This window comes from Phyllobates terribilis, unplaced genomic scaffold (assembly GCF_046119375.1).
Source record: "Phyllobates terribilis strain yellow unplaced genomic scaffold, ASM4611937v1 Scaffold_7__3_contigs__length_470593459, whole genome shotgun sequence".
NCBI lineage: Eukaryota > Metazoa > Chordata > Amphibia > Anura > Dendrobatidae > Phyllobates > Phyllobates terribilis.
The window spans coordinates 38,094,985-38,118,106 of NW_027362767.1; the positions used below are offsets into that span (position 1 = coordinate 38,094,985).

Genomic DNA, 23,122 nt, shown 5'->3' on the forward strand with positions numbered 1-23,122 from the left:
CCGGGCGCTCTGAGCAGTGAGGGAACCAGGAGGAGAGGTGAGTACTGTTTATTTATTTTTTGCCGGGTGGGGGGCGGCATTATATTCCAGACTCTGCCTATGGGGAGGGGGGGGGGCATTATACTACAGACTCTGCCTATGGGGAGGGAGGGGGTCATTATCCTAAAGATTCTGCCTATAGGGAGGGGGGCATTATACTAAAGGCTCTGGCTATGGGGAGGGGGGGCATTATACTAAAGACTCTGCCTATAGGGATGAGGAGGAGCATTATACTAAAGATTCTGCCTATGGGAGGGGGGGAGCATTACACTAAAGACTCTGCCTATGGGGATAGGGGGGAGCATTATACTAAAGATTCTGCCTATGGGAGGGGGGGAGCATTACACTAAAGACTCTGCCTATGGGGATAGGGGGGAGCATTATACTAAAGACTCTGCCTATGGGGATAGGGGGGAGCATTATACTAAAGACTCTGCCTATGGGGAGAGGGGGGAGCATTATACTAAAGACTCTGCCTATGGGGAGAGGGGGGAAGTATTATACTAAAGACTCTGCCTACGGGGGGGCATTATACTATACAGACTCTGCCTATGGGGGGGGCATTATACTATACAGACTCTGCCTATGAGGAGGGGTGGAGCATTATACTACAGACTCTGCCTATGGGGGAGCATTATACTACAGACTCTGCCTATAAGGAGGTGGGGAGCATTATACTACAGACTCTGCCTATGGGGGAGCATTATACTACAGACTCTGCCTATGAGGAGGGGGGAGCATTATACTACAGACTCTGCCTATAAGGAGGTGGGGAGCATTATACTACAGACTCTGCCTATGGGGGAGCATTATACTACAGACTCTGCCTATGAGGAGGGGGGAGCATTATACTACAGACTCTGCCTATGGGGGAGCATTATACTACAGACTCTGTCTATGGGGGGGAGCATTTTACTACAGACTCTGCCTATGGGGCGTGCATTATACTATACAAAGGACTATGGGGAGAGCATTATACTATATTGAGGACTATTTGGTTCATTATACTACATGTAGGCTATTTATACAGTGTGGGAGATAATGTGGGGTATTTGAACAGTGTGTAGGCCATCATACAGTGTGGGAGATAATGTGGGGTCTTTGTATAGTGTGGGGGCAATCATACAGTGTGGGAGATAATGTGGGGTCTTTGCACAGTGTGGGGGCCATCATACAGTGTGGGAGATAATGTGGGGTCTTTGCACAGTGTGGGGGCCATCATACATTGTGGGAAATAATGTGGGGTCTTTGCATAGTATGGGGGCCATCATACAGTGTGGGGGCCATCAGTTTGGAGGCTACTAAGGGGCCAGTATACTGTGGGGGTACTATACAGTGAGGGGGAATTATATTGTGTATAGGAGAACATCATACTGGTTAGAGGGGAGCTGTACATGGGGGGAGACTAAGGACATTATTAAATCTTAAGTGGGCACTTATTGTTATAGGGGAACTAAGGTTATTGTGACTGTCAGAGGGGCACACAGAGGGTACTATTACTTTCTATGGGGCACAATGTGGGCACTGTTTTCTAGGGCACTTGCACAGGGCATTACTATATTCTAGAGGTTTGTTTTACCATCTAGAGGGCACACAGCAGGTGCAGTAATAGGGACACATACAGCAGAGCGTCAGTATTGGGGTATCAGCAGGATGAGGAGTTTGTGCAGGTTGGGATTAGATGGGGACGGTGCCTGAAATGTAAGGAGTCAAATGTGTCTTTGTTGTGATCTCTGCAGACCTGAGACTCTGAGCCCTGGATGGAGAAGTAGTCGTGTCGGTCTGGGCCAGATGGAAAAGACGGGAAAAGTGAACAATTTAATCAGAAAGAAGGTCAGCTGTAAGGTACTATATATAATTGTACTGTAGTTTCTTATATGTTCTGCAGGACTGGCATCTATCACTATATGGTCACTTTATGGCGGTAATATCAGTGTCGGTGTTTGTATAGAGATTATTTTCAGTAACAGCGCAGTCATCTGCTGAGGTTCTCCTACATCCACTATCTGGGTGCGCCACCATAGTTGTAATCAGGGTTACCTGGTTAGGGGCCCACTCAGAAGTTTCACCGCCCCCCCCTGGAGCAAAACCCTAACTACGCCTCTGCATCTGCCCAATGGAAAGCCCCAACCCTGTGCCCCGCGGCTGTCAGGACTTGTTTCGCACCAACAGGAGAGTCACAGGTTGGATATCGCTGCATTAGTCACTCACCTGAGTTTTGTTAAACTGTTCACATAGACAACAGTGTACTGAACAAATAAGTCGGTGAAACTGGTGCCGACACCATCCTGGAAGGCCGCCTGCAGTCTGAGGACATAACAGATCTATGCTGTAATCACTGTGACATTATATCCTATATACACAGCAGAGAACTATGATAAGAGAGAAAGATGGAAGGAGGAAACAAGAAGAGAGAGAGAGGTTTTATGGGGGGGTTGCTTTGACTGGGGGAGGGGTAATGCTGGACTCGGACTTTTGTTTTGACTGGGGGAGGGGTAGTGCTGGACTTGGACTTTTGCTTTGACTGGGGGAGGGGTAGTGCTGGACTCGGACTTTTGCTTTGACTGGGGGAGGGGTAGTGCTGGACTCGGACTTTTGCTTTGACTGGGGGAGGGGTAATGCTGGACTCGGACTTTTGTTTTGACTGGGGGAGGGGTAGTGCTGGACTTGGACTTTTGCTTTGACTGGGGGAGGGGTAGTGCTGGACTCGGACTTTTGCTTTGACTGGGGGAGGGGTAGTGCTGGACTCGGACTTTTGCTTTGACTGGGGGAGGGGTAGCGCTGGACTCGGACTTTTGCTTTGACTGGGGGAGGGGTAGTGCTGGACTCGGACTTTTGTTTTGACTGGGGGAGGGGTAATGCTGGACTTGGACTTTTGCTTTGACTGGGGGAGGGGTAGTGCTGGACTCGGACTTTTGCTTTGACTGGGGGAAGGGTAGTGTTGGACTCGGACTTTTGCTTTGACTGGGGGAGGGGTAATGCTGGACTCGGACTTTTGCTTTGACTGGGGGAGGGGTAGTGCTGGACTCGGACTTTTGCTTTGACTGGGGGAGGGGTAGTGCTGGACTCGGACTTTTGCTTTGACTGGGGGAGGGGTAGTGCTGGACTCGGACTTTTGCTTTGACTGGGGGAGGGGTAGTGCTGGACTCGGACTTTTGCTTTGACTGGGGGAGGGGTAGTGCTGGACTCGGACTTTTGCTTTGACTGGGGGAGGGGTAGTGCTGGACTCGGACTTTTGCTTTGACTGGGGGAGGGGTAGTGCTGGACTCGGACTTTTGCTTTGACTGGGGGAGGGGTAGTGCTGGACTCGGACTTTTGTTTTGACTGGGGGAGGGGTAATGCTGGACTCGGACTTTTGCTTTGACTGGGGGAGGGGTAGTGCTGGACTCGGACTTTTGCTTTGACTGGGGGAAGGGTAATGCTGGACTCGGACTTTTGCCTTGACTGGGGGAGGGGTAGTGCTGGACTCGGACTTTTGCTTTGACTGGGGGAAGGGTAATGCTGGACTCGGACTTTTGCTTTGACTGGGGGAGGGGTAGTGCTGGACTCGGACTTTTGCTTTGACTGGGGGAGGGGTAATGCTGGACTCGGACTTTTGCTTTGACTGGGGGAGGGGTAATGCTGGACTCGGACTTTTGCTTTGACTGGGGGAGGGGTAGTGCTGGACTCGGACTTTTGCTTTGACTGGGGGAGGGGTAGTGCTGGACTCGGACTTTTGCTTTGACTGGGGGAGGGGTAGTGCTGGACTCGGACTTTTGCTTTGACTGGGGGAGGGGTAATGCTGGACTCGGACTTTTGCTCTGACTGGGGGAGGGGTAGTGCTGGACTCGGACTTTTGCTTTGACTAGGGGAGGGGTAATGCTGGACTCGGACTTTTGCTTTGACTGGGGGAGGGGTAGTGTTGGACTCGGACTTTTGCTTTGACTGGGGGAGGGGTAGTGCTGGACTCGGACTTTTGCTTTGACTGGGGGAGGGGTAGTGCTGGACTCGGACTTTTGCTTTGACTGGGGGAGGGGTAGTGCTGGACTCGGACTTTTGCTTTGACTGGGGGAGGGGTAGTGCTGGACTCGGACTTTTGCTTTGACTGGGGGAGGGGTAGTGCTGGACTCGGACTTTTGCTTTGACTGGGGGAGGGGTAGTGCTGGACTCGGACTTTTGCTTTGACTGGGGGAGGGGTAGTGCTGGACTCGGACTTTTGCTTTTACTAGGGGAGGGGTAATGCTGGACTCGGACTTTTGCTTTGACTGGGGGAGGGGTAGTGCTGGACTCGGACTTTTGCTTTGACTGGGGGAGGGGTAGTGCTGGACTCGGACTTTTGCTTTGACTGGGGGAGGGGTAGTGCTGGACTCGGACTTTTGCTTTGACTGGGGGAGGGGTAGTGCTGGACTCGGACTTTTGCTTTGACTGGGGGAGGGGTAGTGCTGGACTCGGACTTTTGCTTTGGCTGGGGGAGGGGTAGTGCTGGACTCTGACTTTTGCTTTGACTGGGGGAGGGGTAGTGCTGGACTCGGACTTTTGCTTTGACTGGGGGAGGGGTAGTGCTGGACTCGGACTTTTGCTTTGACTGGGGGAGGGGTAGTGCTGGACTCGGACTTTTGCTTTGACTAGGGGAGGGGTAGTGCTGGACTCGGACTTTTGCTTTGACTGGGGGAGGGGTAGTGCTGGACTCGGACTTTTGCTTTGACTGGGGGAGGGGTAGTGCTGGACTCGGACTATTGCTTTGACTGGGGGAGGGGTAGTGCTGGACTCGGACTTTTGCTTTGACTGGGGGAGGGGTAGTGTTGGACTCGGACTTTTGCCTTGACTGGGGGAGGGGTAATGCTGGACTCGGACTTTTGCTTTGACTGGGGGAGGGGTAATGCTGGACTCGGACTTTTGCTTTGACTAGGGGAGGGGTAATGCTGGACTCGGACTTTTGCTTTGACTAGGGGAGGGGTAGTGCTGGACTCGGACTTTTGCTTTGACTGGGGGAGGGGTAGTGCTGGACTCGGACTTTTGCTTTGACTGGGGGAGGGGTAGTGCTGGACTCGGACTTTTGCTTTGACTGGGGGAGGGGTAATGCTGGACTCGGACTTTTGCTTTGACTGGGGGAGGGGTAGTGTTGGACTCGGACTTTTGCCTTGACTGGGGGAGGGGTAGTGCTGGACTCGGACTTTTGCTTTGACTGGGGGAGGGGTAATGCTGGACTCGGACTTTTGCTTTGGCTGGGGGAGGGGTAGCGCTGGACTCGGACTTTTGCTTTGACTGGGGGAGGGGTAGCGCTTGACTCGGACTTTTGCTTTGACTGGGGGAGGGGTAGCGCTTGACTCGGACTTTTGCTTTGACTGGGGGAGGGGTAATGCTGGACTCGGACTTTTGCTTTGACTGGGGGAGGGGTAGTGCTGGACTCGGACTTTTGCTTTGACTGGGGGAGGGGTAGTGCTGGACTCGGACTTTTGTTTTGACTGGGGGAGGGGTACTGCTGGACTCGGACTTTTGCTTTGACTGGGGGAGGGGTAGTGCTGGACTCGGACTTTTGTTTTGACTGGGGGAGGGGTACTGCTGGACTCGGACTTTTGCTTTGACTGGGGGAGGGGTAATGCTGGACTCGGACTTTTGCTTTGACTGGGGGAGGGGTAGTGCTGGACTCGGACTTTTGCTTTGACTGGGGGAGGGGTAGTGCTGGACTCGGACTTTTGCTTTGACTGGGGGAGGGGTAGTGCTGGACTCGGACTTTTGTTTTGACTGGGGGAGGGGTAGTGCTGGACTCGGACTTTTGCTTTGACTGGGGGAGGGGTAGTGCTGGACTCGGACTTTTGCTTTGACTGGGGGAGGGGTAGTGCTGGACTCGGACTTTTGTTTTGACTGGGGGAGGGGTAATGCTGGACTCGGACTTTTGCTTTGACTGGGGGAGGGGTAGTGCTGGACTCGGACTTTTGCTTTGACTGGGGGAGGGGTAATGCTGGACTCGGACTTTTGCTTTGACTGGGGGAGGGGTAGTGCTGGACTCGGACTTTTGCTTTGACTGGGGGAGGGGTAGTGCTGGACTCGGACTTTTGCTTTGACTGGGGGAGGGGTAGTGCTGGACTCGGACTTTTGCTTTGACTGGGGGAGGGGTAATGCTGGACTCGGACTTTTGCTTTGACTGGGGGAGGGGTAGTGTTGGACTCGGACTTTTGCCTTGACTGGGGGAGGGGTAGTGCTGGACTCGGACTTTTGCTTTGACTGGGGGAGGGGTAATGCTGGACTCGGACTTTTGCTTTGGCTGGGGGAGGGGTAGCGCTGGACTCGGACTTTTGCTTTGACTGGGGGAGGGGTAGCGCTTGACTCGGACTTTTGCTTTGACTGGGGGAGGGGTAGCGCTTGACTCGGACTTTTGCTTTGACTGGGGGAGGGGTAATGCTGGACTCGGACTTTTGCTTTGACTGGGGGAGGGGTAGTGCTGGACTCGGACTTTTGCTTTGACTGGGGGAGGGGTAGTGCTGGACTCGGACTTTTGTTTTGACTGGGGGAGGGGTACTGCTGGACTCGGACTTTTGCTTTGACTGGGGGAGGGGTAGTGCTGGACTCGGACTTTTGTTTTGACTGGGGGAGGGGTACTGCTGGACTCGGACTTTTGCTTTGACTGGGGGAGGGGTAATGCTGGACTCGGACTTTTGCTTTGACTGGGGGAGGGGTAGTGCTGGACTCGGACTTTTGCTTTGACTGGGGGAGGGGTAGTGCTGGACTCGGACTTTTGCTTTGACTGGGGGAGGGGTAGTGCTGGACTCGGACTTTTGTTTTGACTGGGGGAGGGGTAGTGCTGGACTCGGACTTTTGCTTTGACTGGGGGAGGGGTAGTGCTGGACTCGGACTTTTGCTTTGACTGGGGGAGGGGTAGTGCTGGACTCGGACTTTTGTTTTGACTGGGGGAGGGGTAATGCTGGACTCGGACTTTTGCTTTGACTGGGGGAGGGGTAGTGCTGGACTCGGACTTTTGCTTTGACTGGGGGAGGGGTAATGCTGGACTCGGACTTTTGCTTTGACTGGGGGAGGGGTAGTGCTGGACTCGGACTTTTGCTTTGACTGGGGGAGGGGTAGTGCTGGACTCGGACTTTTGCTTTGACTGGGGGAGGGGTAGTGCTGGACTCGGACTTTTGTTTTGACTGGGGGAGGGGTACTGCTCGACTCGGACTTTTGCTTTGACTGGGGGAGGGGTAGTGCTGGACTCGGACTTTTGCTTTGACTGGGGGAGGGGTAGTGCTGGACTCGGACTTTTGCTTTGACTGGGGGAGGGGTAGTGCTGGACTCAGACTTTTGCTTTGACTGGGGGAGGGGTAGTGCTGGACTCGGACTTTTGTTTTGACTGGGGGAGGGGTAGTGCTGGACTCGGACTTTTGCTTTGACTGGGGGAGGGGTAGTGCTGGACTCGGACTTTTGCTTTGACTGGGGGAGGGGTAGTGCTGGACTCGGACTTTTGTTTTGACTGGGGGAGGGGTAATGCTGGACTCGGACTTTTGCTTTGACTGGGGGAGGGGTAGTGCTGGACTCGGACTTTTGCTTTGACTGGGGGAAGGGTAATGCTGGACTCGGACTTTTGCCTTGACTGGGGGAGGGGTAATGCTGGACTCGGACTTTTGCTTTGACTGGGGGAGGGGTAATGCTGGACTCGGACTTTTGCTTTGACTGGGGGAGGGGTAGTGCTGGACTCGGACTTTTGCTTTGACTGGGGGAGGGGTAGTGCTGGACTCGGACTTTTGTTTTGACTGGGGGAGGGGTACTGCTGGACTCGGACTTTTGCTTTGACTGGGGGAGGGGTAGTGCTGGACTCGGACTTTTGCTTTGACTGGGGGAGGGGTAGTGTTGGACTCGGACTTTTGCCTTGACTGGGGGAGGGGTAGTGCTGGACTCGGACTTTTGCCTTGACTGGGGGAGGGGTAGTGCTGGACTCGGACTTTTGCTTTGACTGGGGGAGGGGCAGTGCTGGACTCGGACTTTTGCTTTGACTGGGGGAGGGGTAATGCTGGACTCGGACTTTTGCTTTGGCTGGGGGAGGGGTAGTGCTGGACTCGGACTTTTGCTTTGACTGGGGGAGGGGTAGCGCTTGACTCGGACTTTTGCTTTGACTGGGGGAGGGGTAATGCTGGACTCGGACTTTTGCTTTGACTGGGGGAGGGGTAGTGCTGGACTCGGACTTTTGTTTTGACTGGGGGAGGGGTACTGCTGGACTCGGACTTTTGCTTTGACTGGGGGAGGGGTAGTGCTGGACTCGGACTTTTGTTTTGACTGGGGGAGGGGTAGTGCTGGACTCGGACTTTTGCTTTGACTGGGGGAGGGGTACTGCTGGACTCGGACTTTTGCTTTGACTGGGGGAGGGGTAATGCTGGACTCGGACTTTTGCTTTGACTGGGGGAGGGGTAGTGCTGGACTCGGACTTTTGCTTTGACTGGGGGAGGGGTAATGCTGAACTCGGACTTTTGCTTTGACTGGGGGAGGGGTAGTGCTGGACTCGGACTTTTGCCTTGACTGGGGGAGGGGTAATGCTGGACTCGGACTTTTGCTTTGACTGGGGGAGGGGTAGTGCTGGACTCGGACTTTTGTTTTGACTGGGGGAGGGGTAGTGCTGGACTCGGACTTTTGCTTTGACTGGGGGAGGGGTAGTGCTGGACTCGGACTTTTGTTTTGACTGGGGGAGGGGTACTGCTGGACTCGGACTTTTGCTTTGACTGGGGGAGGGGTAGCGCTGGACTCGGACTTTTGTTTTGACTGGGGGAGGGGTAGTGCTGGACTCGGACTTTTGCTTTGACTGGGGGAGGGGTAATGCTGGACTCGGACTTTTGCTTTGACTGGGGGAGGGGTAGTGCTGGACTTGGACTTTTGCTTTGACTGGGGGAGGGGTAGTGCTGGACTCGGACTTTTGCTTTGACTGGGGGAGAGGTAGTGCTGGACTCGGACTTTTGCTTTGACTGGGGGAGGGGTAGTGCTGGACTCGGACTTTTGCTTTGACTGGGGGAGGGGTAATGCTGGACTCGGACTTTTGCTTTGACTGGGGGAGGGGTAGTGCTGGACTCGGACTTTTGCTTTGACTGGGGGAGGGGTAGTGCTGGACTCGGACTTTTGCTTTGACTGGGGGAGGGGTAGTGTTGGACTCGGACTTTTGCTTTGACTGGGGGAGGGGTAGTGCTGGACTCGGACTTTTGTTTTGACTGGGGGAGGGGTAGTGCTGGACTTGGACTTTTGCTTTGACTGGGGGAGGGGTAGTGCTGGACTCGGACTTTTGCTTTGACTGGGGGAGGGGTAGTGCTGGACTCGGACTTTTGCTTTGACTGGGGGAGGGGTAATGCTGGACTCGGACTTTTGCTTTGACTGGGGGAGGGGTAGTGCTGGACTCGGACTTTTGCTTTGACTGGGGGAAGGGTAGTGTTGGACTCGGACTTTTGCTTTGACTGGGGGAGGGGTAGTGCTGGACTCGGACTTTTGCTTTGACTGGGGGAGGGGTAGTGCTGGACTTGGACTTTTGCTTTGACTGGGGGAGGGGTAGTGCTGGACTCGGACTTTTGCTTTGACTGGGGGAGGGGTAGTGCTGGACTCGGACTTTTGCTTTGACTGGGGGAGGGGTAGTGCTGGACTCGGACTTTTGCTTTGACTGGGGGAGGGGTAGTGTTGGACTCGGACTTTTGCTTTGACTGGGGGAGGGGTAGTGCTGGACTCGGACTTTTGTTTTGACTGGGGGAGGGGTAGTGCTGGACTTGGACTTTTGCTTTGACTGGGGGAGGGGTAGTGCTGGACTCGGACTTTTGCTTTGACTGGGGGAGGGGTAGTGCTGGACTCGGACTTTTGCTTTGACTGGGGGAGGGGTAATGCTGGACTCGGACTTTTGCTTTGACTGGGGGAGGGGTAGTGCTGGACTCGGACTTTTGCTTTGACTGGGGGAAGGGTAGTGTTGGACTCGGACTTTTGCTTTGACTGGGGGAGGGGTAGTGCTGGACTCGGACTTTTGCTTTGACTGGGGGAGGGGTAGTGCTGGACTCGGACTTTTGCTTTGACTGGGGGAGGGGTAATGCTGGACTCGGACTTTTGCTTTGACGGGGGGAGGGGTAGTGCTGGACTCGGACTTTTGCTTTGACTAGGGGAGGGGTAATTCTGGACTCGGACTTTTGCTTTGACTGGGGGAGGGGTAGTGCTGGACTCGGACTTTTGCTTTGACTGGGGGAGGGGTAGCGCTTGACTCGGATTTTTGCTTTGACTGGGGGAGGGGTAGTGCTGGACTCGGACTTTTGCATTTACTGGGGTTTGGATTTTGGTATTTATTTATTGTAAGTTTTGTATTTTTATAATAAAAGAGTTTACTACATACAGCTTTATACAGTCACCACTAGGGGGAGCTCACTGTAGCTGGTTATATAATACGGCCACCACTAGGGGGAGTTCACTACATATTATTTTATATATGGGTGCTGTGAATTCTGGGAGACCAAAGACAGTTTTTTATGAGCAGTCTGATTGTTTTTTGCTATCTACATTTAGATTATGATGAGCTGCTCATAGTGCTGTTCTAAAAGTGATAGACTGATGCCCCATCTAGGAGAACATGGAAGCTTTGGGTGTAATCACAAACCTTGTGGTGAATGTCCCCAGCTCCTCTATACAGGCGTTGGACGCTGAAATCTCAAGCTCCTCGCATAGCGTCGCCGAGTTTCGGACATGAGTTCCTATAATCTGCAGAAGATAGAATATGCACACGGGGTTAATGCCTGAATGCTGCGTGATAAAAGGACAAAGACTGCAGCTCGCTGTAAGGACAGATATGTCTACCCATATATTGCCATACAGTGCCAAAAAAAAGTCTCCGGTGCTCTTAGGGAATAAAAGGGATATTCCCATCTTCCTAAATGGATGTTGTTGCTTAGTTCTTGCGAAAAGAAGCAATTTTACAATTTACTCCTTATTAAAATTTGCAGCCATTGTTGAGATATTAACTTTCCTTTACACTTTGTTGCCTAGGAGACCGACCACCACAGCTGTCTAGGTTGTAAGCATTGCACTGAAGCTGCCTGGGATTAGGAGGTATCAGGGGGCTCCAGTGATCCTGGCTTCAGAGCAGCACTTACAAGCATAATAGAAAATAGATTGTAAGAGCTGCGCATGTCCCGCTTTCTAACAGCGGTGGTCGGTGTCCAAGGCAACGAACTGTAAGCAAAAGGAAGTGTTAATATCAAGAATAACTGAATTTTTTTTATAAATTGCAAAATTGCTGGTATTTGCAAGCTCTATCTGACTTATTATAAAATGTGTGGCGGTTTTGCATTTCCTACAAAAAAATTATTATTTTAGCTGAATTTACAAATTATTATTAATATTGTTCATTTTAAAGGGTATGTGGATTATTTTTAAGCATTTTTATTCCTAATACTCCATAAAAAAGGCAAGTTATGACTGGAATTCTCCTTTTGCCTTGTGCATACAGCTCCTGTGCACACCTATGTGTCTCTACGGTAACAGACTACAGAGGGAAGAGGAAGACAACTACACCGGGATTGTATGTAAGCTATAACCATTTAGATACATAAATCTGCATTGGAGCTGCAAATGTAGCGCCCCGAGGGCTCGGCTGCTACAGGGGTATTGCACCTCAAACCAGAGGTGTGATATTCCACTCCCGGGTAAGGATGGAGTGTGGACCAGGACTCAGTAAGCTGCATGCACCACACACACCCCATTTCCGAGGAACAGCTCAACGGTGCTCCCACTAGACAGAAGTGCAGGCACGACCGACTATCTCCCTGCCTGGAGTGGGGAGGGGGGGTGGAACACCCAGTGCTGTAGGGGCAGATAGGGGTGGGTCTCTGGGAATAGGTAGGGGCCCATTGGTTGCTAGTCACCTGGGCTCGGGTGTCAGAAGGAGGTATAAAAGGTGGGCACCATCTTAGCCAGTTCAGTCCAGGGAGCCAGTTAAGTCAGGAGGAGAAAAGGAGAGGAGCTCAGCCAGAGAGGGCTGACAGGGAGCTGTGGCTCAGTCTGGGCCCAGCTCCAGAGGCAGGCCTGGAGTGGAGGCCAGAAACAGCAGAAAGAGAGAGGAGAAGGAGCGCAAAGGAAAGTAAGAAAGGAACTGGAACAGAGGAGAAAGGAAGCAAGGAACACAGAGAAAGGCCCAGAGACACGAGGACAGAAGGAACCCCATATGCCCAGGAGATACAGGGTGAAGGGTTGGCAGAGCAGGGTACCGGAACCCAAATTGGTGGAGGCAACAGATTCCTCAGCCAAAGACCGGAGGTTGTTACCACATCTTGGTGCGACCCCTCACTACATCCACCAGGAAGGCATACCATATAGGGTCAGGGAGACCGGAGATAGGTTTCGCCAAGAGAAGGCCCGAGGGAGCTGGACAAAGGTGGATCCCTGGTGGGGACGGCCAGAGAAAGGAAAGGAAGGGAGCCCTGTGCCACGCTCTGGAATTGCCTGGGAGTTGGTCGAGTCCCTTGCCTGGTGAACGCAGCACGGCTCAGGCGGTCCCTCATGTGCACAAGTGACCTGGATGACAACTGTGAGTAAAGCTTTGGAAACTGCACCCCACGTCTCTGTGTTTCATAGCCGCACCAACTCCCACTATCCACATTAGCTGCCCTGAGGCAATACTTCTCCCGTGGGGAGTTATCCCATACTCGGCTGCGCAAACAACATCAGCCTCAGCGGTCGGCAGCGCAGCAGCGGTCCCCACTGACCGCAACCCACGGGTGGCGTAGTCGGACATTTGCTATTACATCAAGACTGCCACCGTTTTGACCGCCCTGGGCACGGACCGGGTCCCAGCCACGGAAGACTACAACCCCCAGCATACTACAAAAAGGCCCGGTTCCGGGTTCCCAGCACAGGCCCAGGGGGCGCGTCAACTTTTGGCGTAGTCGGCAGGATCGTGACCAACCCGCCACAAGCGGGTATTGCGTGCCTGAAGAAAACAGCACATGTACCTTAAAAGGAAGTCTCCCGCCATTTCCAGAAGTTTCCCGCCGTCCGGAGATGCTTCCCGCCATCCGGAGCCGATTCCCGCCATCAGACGCCATCTTGGACTGTTTCCCGCCATCTTCATCCGCTTTTCCCGCCCTGGCAGAGCGGACGCCATTATGTGCGCACCAAAAGACAGCAGGAAGTCACCTCCCATCGTGGGCCAGGTCCCAGAATGGCGCCAAAGAAGGAGCCCGCCCCCACCAGCCATGAATGCAGCAGTGGAGATGTCCATCAACGTGGGGGGCTGCCCCTGAAGGTGATTGTCAGCAGATGCCCCCAAGACCAACCCCCATGGGGGCGGATAGGAAAGAAAACTGAGGGGCTGGGTGCGGCCTGGATCAGTCTGGACCTGCTGCACCCGGAGATGGAGGGAGCAGAGAACTCCACCGGCACCCTGGCCCGCAGCCTGCTGCAAGCGGAGCCACCTTGCAGCCTGACAGAATTGCTGGCCCAGCTGCCTAAAGACCCGGATAGCGCGCAGCGCTTGAAGACCTGAACAGGAGGATGGTCCGGGCGCAGCGGGATGTGTTTGCCGGGTGGAGAGAGGAGATGGCCCGGCAGCACGAAGGCAGCCAGTGGAGGACCCCGCAGGGACCGGGCAGCGCGCTTACCGCTGGGCACGGAGAAGAGGGACCGGCAGCTGCAGACGACGCCGCGGAGGAGGCCACGGAGACCGAGGCAGGTAATGGAGACGCCACCACCCCAAGCCCTGGGAACACCAGCCTGCCCTCACCCTCCGCTGCGGGACCCGAAGCCCCGGGGACCGTCCCTGACACCACGCCTCCACCGCCGCCAGCTAGGCCTCAGGCAGCGAGAACCGTCATCACGCCCCGCCCCACGCTGTGCCCTCTGAACCCGGGCGCCGTAAAGCGGGAGACGTCACAGGCCAGGACGCAAGGCCCAGCACACCGAGGCGCCGCTGCCTCACCAGCGCCCGCTACCTTGGCGGTGCCACCCCCGGGCGCGACCAACAAGCGACCACCGGCCTGGTCGCAAGGCCGAGTGCCAAGAGGGTCCGGACGGACCTGAAGACTACCCGGAAGAGCGAGGAGGACACCGTTACCAGTAAACGGTAAAATGGAACTGTTCCCGTTTGTGAAAGTGTGGTCCCCGCTGGGACAAATAGTGAACTGTTGACTGTTTAAAAATTGCACCTAATCCCTAACCAGGCTGAGGACTGTGAGCAGCCATTCTCCTATCCCCACTGGCCGAGGACTGAGAGCGGCCACCCCTGTAAATAGTTGCGCTTCTTAAAGCGCCCCCTACTGGTTTTATACAAAAACTGCAACGTCTACCTCAAGATTAACTGGACTGTTGCACCTTTACCTGGTCGCAAGTTGCACAGCGGCCAGAGTTCAAGAATCAGCTTGAAAATGTTTTACTTGAAAATGTTTTTGTTTAAGAATGTCTTATACTGAAAAAGTTTCATATGCTGCTAAAGGAGTTTATAGTATTCTATATGTGTGTGAAGAAAGTCTTATAATGTTTTACGGTGTTTATACCAGTAATGTTTAAAAGGAAAAGAGTACCTCCCATAAAGGGATGGGTTAATAGTTGAATGTCTTATATGCGAATGCATTCTAAAAATTTTGTATGTTGAAAATTGTTTTGCTCTTTTCCAGCCCGAGGACGAGCTGCGATTTACCAGGGGAGAATGTAACACCCCGAGGGCTCGGCTGCTACAGGGGTATTGCACCTCAGACCAGAGGTGTGATATTCCACTCCCGGGTAAGGATGGAGTGTGGACCAGGACTCGGTAGGCTGCATGCACCACACACACCCCATTTCCGAGGGACAGCTCAACGGTGCTCCCACAAGACAGAAGTGCAGGCACGACAGCATCTGTCCCTGGCTGGAGTGGGGAGGGGAAAGTACACCCAGTGGTGTAGGAGCAGATAGGGGTGGGTCTCTGGGCATAGGTAGGAGCCCATTGGTTGCTAGTCACCTGGGCTCGGGTGTTAGAAGGAGGTATATAAGGTGGGCACCATCTTAGAAGTTGAGCCAGTTCAGAGAGGAGTTCAGCCAGAGAGGGCTGACAGGGAGCTGTGGCTCAGTCTGGGCCCAGCTCCAGAGGCAGGCCTGGAGTGGAGGCCAGAAACAGCAGAAAGAGAGAAGAGAAGGAACGGAAAGAAAAGTATGAAAGGAACTGGAACAGAGGAGAAAGGAAGCAAGGAACACAGAGAAAGGCCCAGAGACACGAGGACCGAAGGAGCCCCATATGCCCAGGAGAGACAGGGTGAAGGGTTGGCAGAGCAGGGTACCGGAACCCAAATTGGTGGAGGCAACAGATTCCTCAGCCAAAGACCGGAGGTTGTTACCACATCTTGGTGCGACCCCTCACTACATCCACCAGGAAGGCATACCATATAGGGTCAGGGACGCAGAGATCAGCGTGCCCAGAGAAGGCCCGAGGGAGCTGGACAAAGGTGGGTCACTGGTGGGGACGGCCAGAGAAAGGAAAGGAAGGGAGCCCTGTGCCGCGCTCTGGAATTGCCTGGGAGTTGGTCGAGTCCCTTGCCTGGTGAACGCAGCATGGCTCAGGCGGTCCTTCATGTGCACAAGTGACCTGGATGACAACTGTGAGTAAAGCATTGGAAACTGCACCCCACGTCTCTGTGTTTCATAGCCGCACCAGCACCATTAGTACTGGGACACTCTCACCATCACTCCCACTATCCACATTAGCTGCCCTGAGGCAATTCTTCTCCTGTGGGGAGTTATCCCATACTCGGCTGTGCAAACAACATCAGCCTCAGCGGTCGGCAGCGCAGCGGCGATCCCCACTGACCGCAACCCACGGGTGGCATAGTCGGACATTTGCTATTACATCAAGACTGCCACTGTTTTGACCGCCCTGGGCACGGACCGGGTCCCAGCCACGGAAGACTACAACCCCCAGCATACTATAAAAAGGCCCGGTTCCGGGTTCCCAGCACAGGCCCAGGGGGCGCGTCACATACACAGAACGGTAACCTTAATTAAGATTTATTTCATGCATTGATTTTTAATACCTAGAAGAAATAAAAATCAAGTTGCGTTCACTCTCTTTAGAAAGTATTTTCTTTTACATCTCCCCTTTAAATCCAGCCTGGCAGTGAGAGGGTAAAGTGTTTGTGTGGCGTCAGATATTTAAATTTCTTGACTCCAACAATTAAAACGCTTTGTCCGCTGGCGGATCCGCTATTGTGATGCCAACGTACCGGCCATTGAAATGCAAATGGGTCTGAAATTGCAGTTTCCAAACCCCCCATCTCTCGCGCTCTGCCACTTAGCGGCTGTAAATACCCCCATCATCCGCAAGAGTCTCTGGGCGGAAGTAGTAAAATATTAACCGCCAGCTTCGCTTTATTCAACAAGGTAAACGCCAAAATATTTAATACCGGAGAAAACCTTCAGGAACATAAATTGTTTTCAGGTATCAAAGTGCAAGAAGACTGGTAAACTGGAGTTTCATGAACGTAACGAGACCCGGCTTCGAGGTGAACAACGAAAACTAGACCGGTACTTAAAGGGTTATTCCATCAGAATTGGATATTTTTTTCAGATTTGATCAGGTCATCCATTTTAAGAGAAATACTGAAAAATTCCAATTTTCACACTGGCCTTTAGAGTGTAAATTCAGTAGACATTTTCTGTTTTCTGCAGATTACTTGTCAGGTTTACTGTGTAGACTGTGATTGTATCAGCAGAGTCATCTCATTATCAATAGAATGGGACATTGTCGGTAAAGTCATTTCATTATCTTTAGAATGGGACATTGCTGCAGAGTCATCTCATTACCAGTAGAGGAAAACATTGTTCTCAGAGTCATCTCATTATTATTGAAGGAGGACATTGTCAGAGTCATCTCATTATCAGCAGAGGAGGACATTTTCTGAGTCATCTCATTATCATTAGAATGGGACATTGTCTGCAGAGTCATCTCACTATCTTTAGAATGTGACATTGTCGGCAGAGCCATCTCATTATCTTTAGAATGAGACACTGTCGGCAGAGCCATCTCATTATCTTTAGAATGGGACATTGTCGGCAGAGTCATCTCATTATATTTAGAATGAGACATTGTTGGCAGAGTCATCTCATTATCTTTAGAATGAGACATTGTCGGCAGAGTCATCTCATTAGCTTTAGAATGAGACATTGTCGGTAGAGTCACCTTATTATGTTTAGAATGGAACATTGTCGGCAGAGTCATCTCATTATTTTTAGAATGAGACATTGTCGGCAGAGTCATCTCATTATCTTTAGAATGAGACATTGTCGGCAGAGTCATCTCATTAGCTTTAGAATGAGACATTGTCGGTAGAGTCACCTTATTATGTTTAGAATGGAACATTGTTGGCAGAGTCATCTCATTATCTTTAGAATGAGACATTGTCGGCAGAGTCATCTCATTAGCTTTAGAATGGGAAATTGTCGGCAGAGTCATCTCATTATCTTTAGAATGAGACTTTGTCTGCAGAGTCATCTCATTATCTTTAGAATGGGACATTGTCGGCAGAGTCATCTCATTATCTTTAGAATGGGACATTGCTGCAGAGTCATCTCATCAGTAAAATGGGACATTGTCAACAGAGTCATCTCATTATCAGCAGAGGAGGATATTTTCTGAGTCATTTTATTATCAGCAAAATGGGACATTGTCGGCAGAGTCATCTCATTATCTTTAGAATGGGACATTATTGGCAGTGTCATCTAATTATCAGTAGAATAGGACATTACGGGCAGAGTCATCTCATTATCATTAGAATGGGACATTGTCTGCAGAGTCATCTCATCAGTAAAATGGGTCATTGTCGGCAGAGTCATCTCATTATCTTTAGAATGGGACATTGTCGGCAGAGTCATCTCATTATCATTAGAATGGGACATTGTCTGCAGAGTCATCTCATCAGTAAAATGGGACATTGTCGGCAGAGTCATCTCATTACCAGTAGAGGAAAACATTGTTCTCAGTCATCTCAATATTATTAGAGGAGGACATTGTCAACAGAGTCAGCTCATTATCAGCAGAGGAGGACATTTTCTGAGTCATCTCATTATCATTAGAATGGGACATTGTCTGCAGAGTCATCTTATTATCATTAGAATGGGACATTGTCGGCAGAGTCATCTCACTATCTTTAGAATGGGACATTGTCGGCAGAGTCATCTCATTATCTTTAGAATGGGAAATTGTTGGCAGAGTCATCTCATTATCATTAGAAAGGGACATTGTCGGCAGAGTCATCTCACTATCGTTAGAATGTGACATTGATGGCAGAGTCATCTTATTATCATTAGAATGGGACATTGTCGGCAGAGCCATCTCATTATCTTTAGAATGGGACATTGTCGGCAGAGTCATCTCATTTTCTTTAGAATGGGACATTGTTGGCAGAGTCATCTCATTATCTTTAGAGGAGACATTGTCGGCAGAGTCATCTCATTATCTTTAGAGGAGACATTGTCGGCAGAGTCATCTCATTATCTTTAGAGGAGACATTGTTGGCAGAGTCATCTCATTATCTTTAGAATGGGACATTGTCGGCAGAGTCATCTCATTATCTTTAGAATGGGACATTGTTGGCAGAGTCATCTCATAATCATTATAGCAGTCCATATGTAATAATAATCTAGTACAAGGAAAGAGCCGTGATATAATATTTGTCCTCTGGAATAGCATAGGTTTGAGTTGTGGCTGAACGTCTTACGACATTCAATGGTAACAGAAACCAGATACCATTGACTTAAAGATGTCTTCAAGCTTTTAGTCTTTGTTCCCAAGACAATTGTTTCATGCCAACCAGATCACACGGGGGTGACGGCCCGTCCTAGTCGAGAGGAGCATGCATGATTAGACCCCGGCACACTCACCTCCTCAATGTCCGTGTAGATGGGGAGGTGGCAGCTGTCTGTCAATATTAGTTTCTCCACCTCTTCTCCATTCTCCCAGTTCTTCTTCTCCATTTCTATGATGTTGTTCAGATACGTCCTGATTGTTTCCTAGAAGGAAGGATGCTAGGAGTCACCGTATATGAAAGCCCCATTGTGTATGACATAAGGTGATGCGGAAGTTGTGTCCAGAGCTCTATATGGGGAAGAAGTGGTTTCTATATAGACTTTTCTTTATCAGTAAGAAGTGGATGTAGTATAGACCAGCATCAGTGGACTCAGTAGGCGATCACACTGGTCAATCAGCACACCGGTGAGATGATCCCTGGTAAGAGGGTCTAAGCTCTGAACTGCTGCCATTACTCCCCATTACATCGTCATAGCTTATTCCTGTAGCCACCACTAGGGGCAACTTATTACATACTGATTATTACATTGGGATGCAGTACAAACTCATATGCAGTGAGCTCCCCCTAGTGGTGGCAGCAAAAAATCCTTTTTTAGTTAAAAGGGTACTGCCATCTCCGTAAGTAAATACGGCATCATTTAGTGATTGCTGGAGGTCCAATCTATGGGAATCCAAAAATTCTGAGATTGAAGGGGCCACATCTCTGCTTCATTGTTGCATCCTCTTTACTGATTTTCCTGACGCTGTACTGATTAAAAAAAACAAAGTGTGAAGAGGATGCAGTGCTGAAGAAACGCTGATTCCTGCATTTACAGGATCCATGGTAGATCCTGATGGTAGATCCCAAAATCTGCCTCCCCTCCTCCATTCTCAGAATCAGTGGCGGACCTCCCAGTGATCACTGATCAGCAGGAGATTAACCCTTTATTTTCTGAAGGATTTCTCCAGCTAAAACTTTTATTTCTAGTTTTTAGAGTTTTTGGTTACACTCCATTAGAAAACTGCTCTGGTCTCTGGCTCCAGCTCAGCTGCTTTGTCTGTTGGGGTTTGTGGTGATCTGAAACCTTAATTACACCAAGGGTTAAAAAAATACTTTACTTCCAAAAGCAGCCCCACATGTTTTCCACTTGTTCAATCTGGCCTTACAGTTCTGCTCCATTGAAGTGAATGATGGATAAGCTGCAATACCACACATAACCTGTGGGCAGGGGTGGCGCTGTTTTGGGAATAAAGCAGCCATATTTTTTGTAATCCTGGACAACCCCTTTAATATTTGCATTACAGAAAGGACAGATAATATTCTTCAACATTACCTGCAAAGTGCGGTTATAATCTTTTTTCAGTTTTTCAAGACCTTCTCCTTCCAGCAGAGGGCGAAGACTGAAGGGGTTAATTTCTTTGTGAAGTTCCGGATTTCCCATAAACTTATCACTGCAAGGGGTTAAACAGGCAAAATGAGTCATAATGAGGCTTTTCTGCATCTGTACCAGGAAAAGCAGGGGATACAACTCCGAGGACATGCTGGGAGTTGTAGTTTCACAACGCTGCTCCAGGAGATTGCTACAATGGTTGCCACCCAGCTTTCCGAAACCCAGATAGAATAAGGAATTCCTACTGGACAGAAGAGGAGGATTGAAGGATCAAGTCCTGAGAGGGCATTGCTGAGAGTTGTAGTATTGCAATGACCGCTGAAGGTTGAGGGTTGTAGTTTTACAAAATCTTATGAGTTACAAATTGTAAACTACCATTCTGGGAGATTAACGACAACTATACTGGTTGATGATCAGACGGGGTCTTTAATCTGTGACCCTCCAGCTATGGCAAAAACTATAACTCTCAGCATCCACTGACAGCTGGAAACTGGGAGTTGTGGTTTTGCGAAAGCTGGAGTGTCTTACATTGGAAGCTGCCACTCTGGGACAGCAATACCAGTCACTACCCAGAGGGATGTTTAATCTGTGACCATCCAGCTATAGTAAAACTACAGCTCCCAGCATGCCATGACACTGGAGGGCTGGGAGTTGTAGTTTTTCAAAAGGTGAAGAGTCACTGGTTTTACACTGCCATTCCAGGAGATTAATCTCAGGCATAATGGTCCAGAGGTCTTTAATCTGTGACCACCCAGCTACAGCAAAACTACAACTCCCAGCATCCCATTGCAGCGGAAAGTTGGGAACTGTAGTTTTGCAAAAGATGGAGGGTCACGGGTTGTACATAAAGACAAACATGCTGGTTGAGTGGTCATTAATCTGTGACCATCCAGCTGCAGCAAAACTACAACTCCCAGCATCCCAGCGCAGCGGAAAACTATCAGAATATGCAGGGAGTTGTAGTTTCGCAAGCTGTATTGCCAATGGTTGTGAATTAGCTCCCTGGGGGGGGGGGAGTAAAGGGCAGCCATTCAAATAATTTATGACCGTCCAATTATTGCATAACTACAACCCCCAGCATGCCATAGCAGCCGCTCACTGTCAGGGCATGCTGGGAGTTGTTGTTTTGCAATAGCTGGATGGTTGCAGATCTCTTGGTAGCAGCTAGAATGGATGCAATGAATTCCGTGGACTGGTGGTGTTTCTGTGACTATTAGCAGGCAGGGCATGCTGGGAGTTGTAGTTTTCTGAAAGCTGAAGAGTCATTATGGATAGACGAGCAGCGAGAGCGATGGTGTCGCTGGCAGACGTAGATGAGTCAGGGGTTTACATTTTCTGGGGATTGTAATAGATTCTCCACCTCAGAGGTGATCGCAGATGACTGCACTCGTTTTCGCGTCAGTGTTTTACCCTCTTCAGATATCAGATTGTCAGAGATGGCGGCAGATCTGTTGCCACGGTGACGGCTCGGGGGTGACGCTCTGACAGAAGGACCCTCAACCAATATGGGAAGTGGCTCTCACGGTTCCCTCTTATCCCCCTGACTCGGCTCCGTGCTGATAAATGCACTTTCCTCCCGACGGAGGCTCATAAACGCCGAGCGCCCGAGCCGTGATTACAGGTGCGGAGAAAGCACTTAATGCAGCACGAGGACGCGTGTCGTCACAGTGTGCCGCCGGCGGATTAATCATTCCTGGATTTCTAATGTAAATCTATCTAACCCATGGATATTAACCATCCGGGTACAGGAGAAGAGTAAAATAACTTTCCATAAATCTGTATTATTTTACCTGGTGTAAACGCCGCTGTTCTCCTGAATCCGGCGATGTTTTTCTTTTGTTTCTACGCCTCTCTGTTCCTGAGATACGGCATCTTCTTCCCTGTATATAAATCTAGTCTTGTTAGCCAATTGGGTGTGGTTCTCAACTCTTCGTCAGGACACGCCCACAGGGAAGAAAAGGTCATAACTCAGGGACAGAGAGGCGCAGGAGAAAAAGAAAAACATCCCGAGTATAATACCAATGACATATACATCTGCAATAAGTTAGATAATAGATAGATAATAGATGATAGATAATAGATAGATAGATAATAGATAGATGATAGATAATAGATAGATAGATAATAGATAGATGATAGATAATAGATAGATAGATAATAGATAGATAGATAATAGATAGATGATAGATAGATAATAGATAGATAATAGATAGATAGATAATAGATAGATGATAGATAATAGATAGATAATAGATAGATAATAGATAGATAATAGATAGATAGATAGATAGATAGATAGATAGATAGATGATAGATAGATAGATAATAGATAGATAGATAGATAATAGATAGATAATAGATAGATAATAGATAGATAGATAATAGATAGATGATAGATAATAGATAGATAATAGATAGATAATAGATAGATGATATATAGATAGATGATAGATAGATAATAGATAGATAATAGATAGATAGATAGATAATAGATAGATAGATAATAGATAGATAGATAGATAATAGAAAGATAGATAGATAATAGATAGATAGATAATAGATAGATGATAGATAATAGATAGATAATAGATAGATGATATATAGATAGATGATAGATAGATAATAGATAGATAATAGATAGATAGATAGATAATAGATAGATAGATAATAGATAGATAGATAATAGATAGATAGATAGATAATAGATAGATGATAGATAGATAATAGATAGATAGATGATAGATAGATAATAGATAGATAGATAGATAATAGATAGATAATAGATAGATAATAGATATATAGATAATAGATGATAGATAATAGATAGATAATAGATAGATAATAGATAGATAGATAGATAGATAATAGATAGATAGATAATAGATAGATGATAGATAGATAGATAATAGATAGATAATAGATGATAGATAATAGATAGATAATAGATAGATAATAGATAGATAGATAA

At 49.6% G+C, this 23,122-nt stretch overlaps 1 protein-coding gene across 3 annotated transcripts in view; it reads right to left on the minus strand.

Annotated features, from left to right (window-relative positions):
• EXOC3L4 (exocyst complex component 3 like 4) overlaps window positions 1–23,122 on the minus strand; it is a 485,609-nt gene that overhangs the window by 89,200 nt on the left and 373,287 nt on the right. For 2 of the 3 annotated variants that reach the window (XM_073638360.1, XM_073638361.1), the window contains 4 exons: window positions 20,098–20,215; window positions 18,859–18,987; window positions 10,616–10,716; window positions 2,251–2,346 (listed from right to left, as the gene is read on the minus strand). In XM_073638360.1, coding sequence (XP_073494461.1) covers window positions 2,251–2,346; window positions 10,616–10,716; window positions 18,859–18,987; window positions 20,098–20,215 — 444 coding nt within the window. The remainder of the gene's footprint in view (window positions 1–2,250; window positions 2,347–10,615; window positions 10,717–18,858; window positions 18,988–20,097; window positions 20,216–23,122) is intronic. The other variant, XM_073638363.1, reaches the window with a different exon arrangement.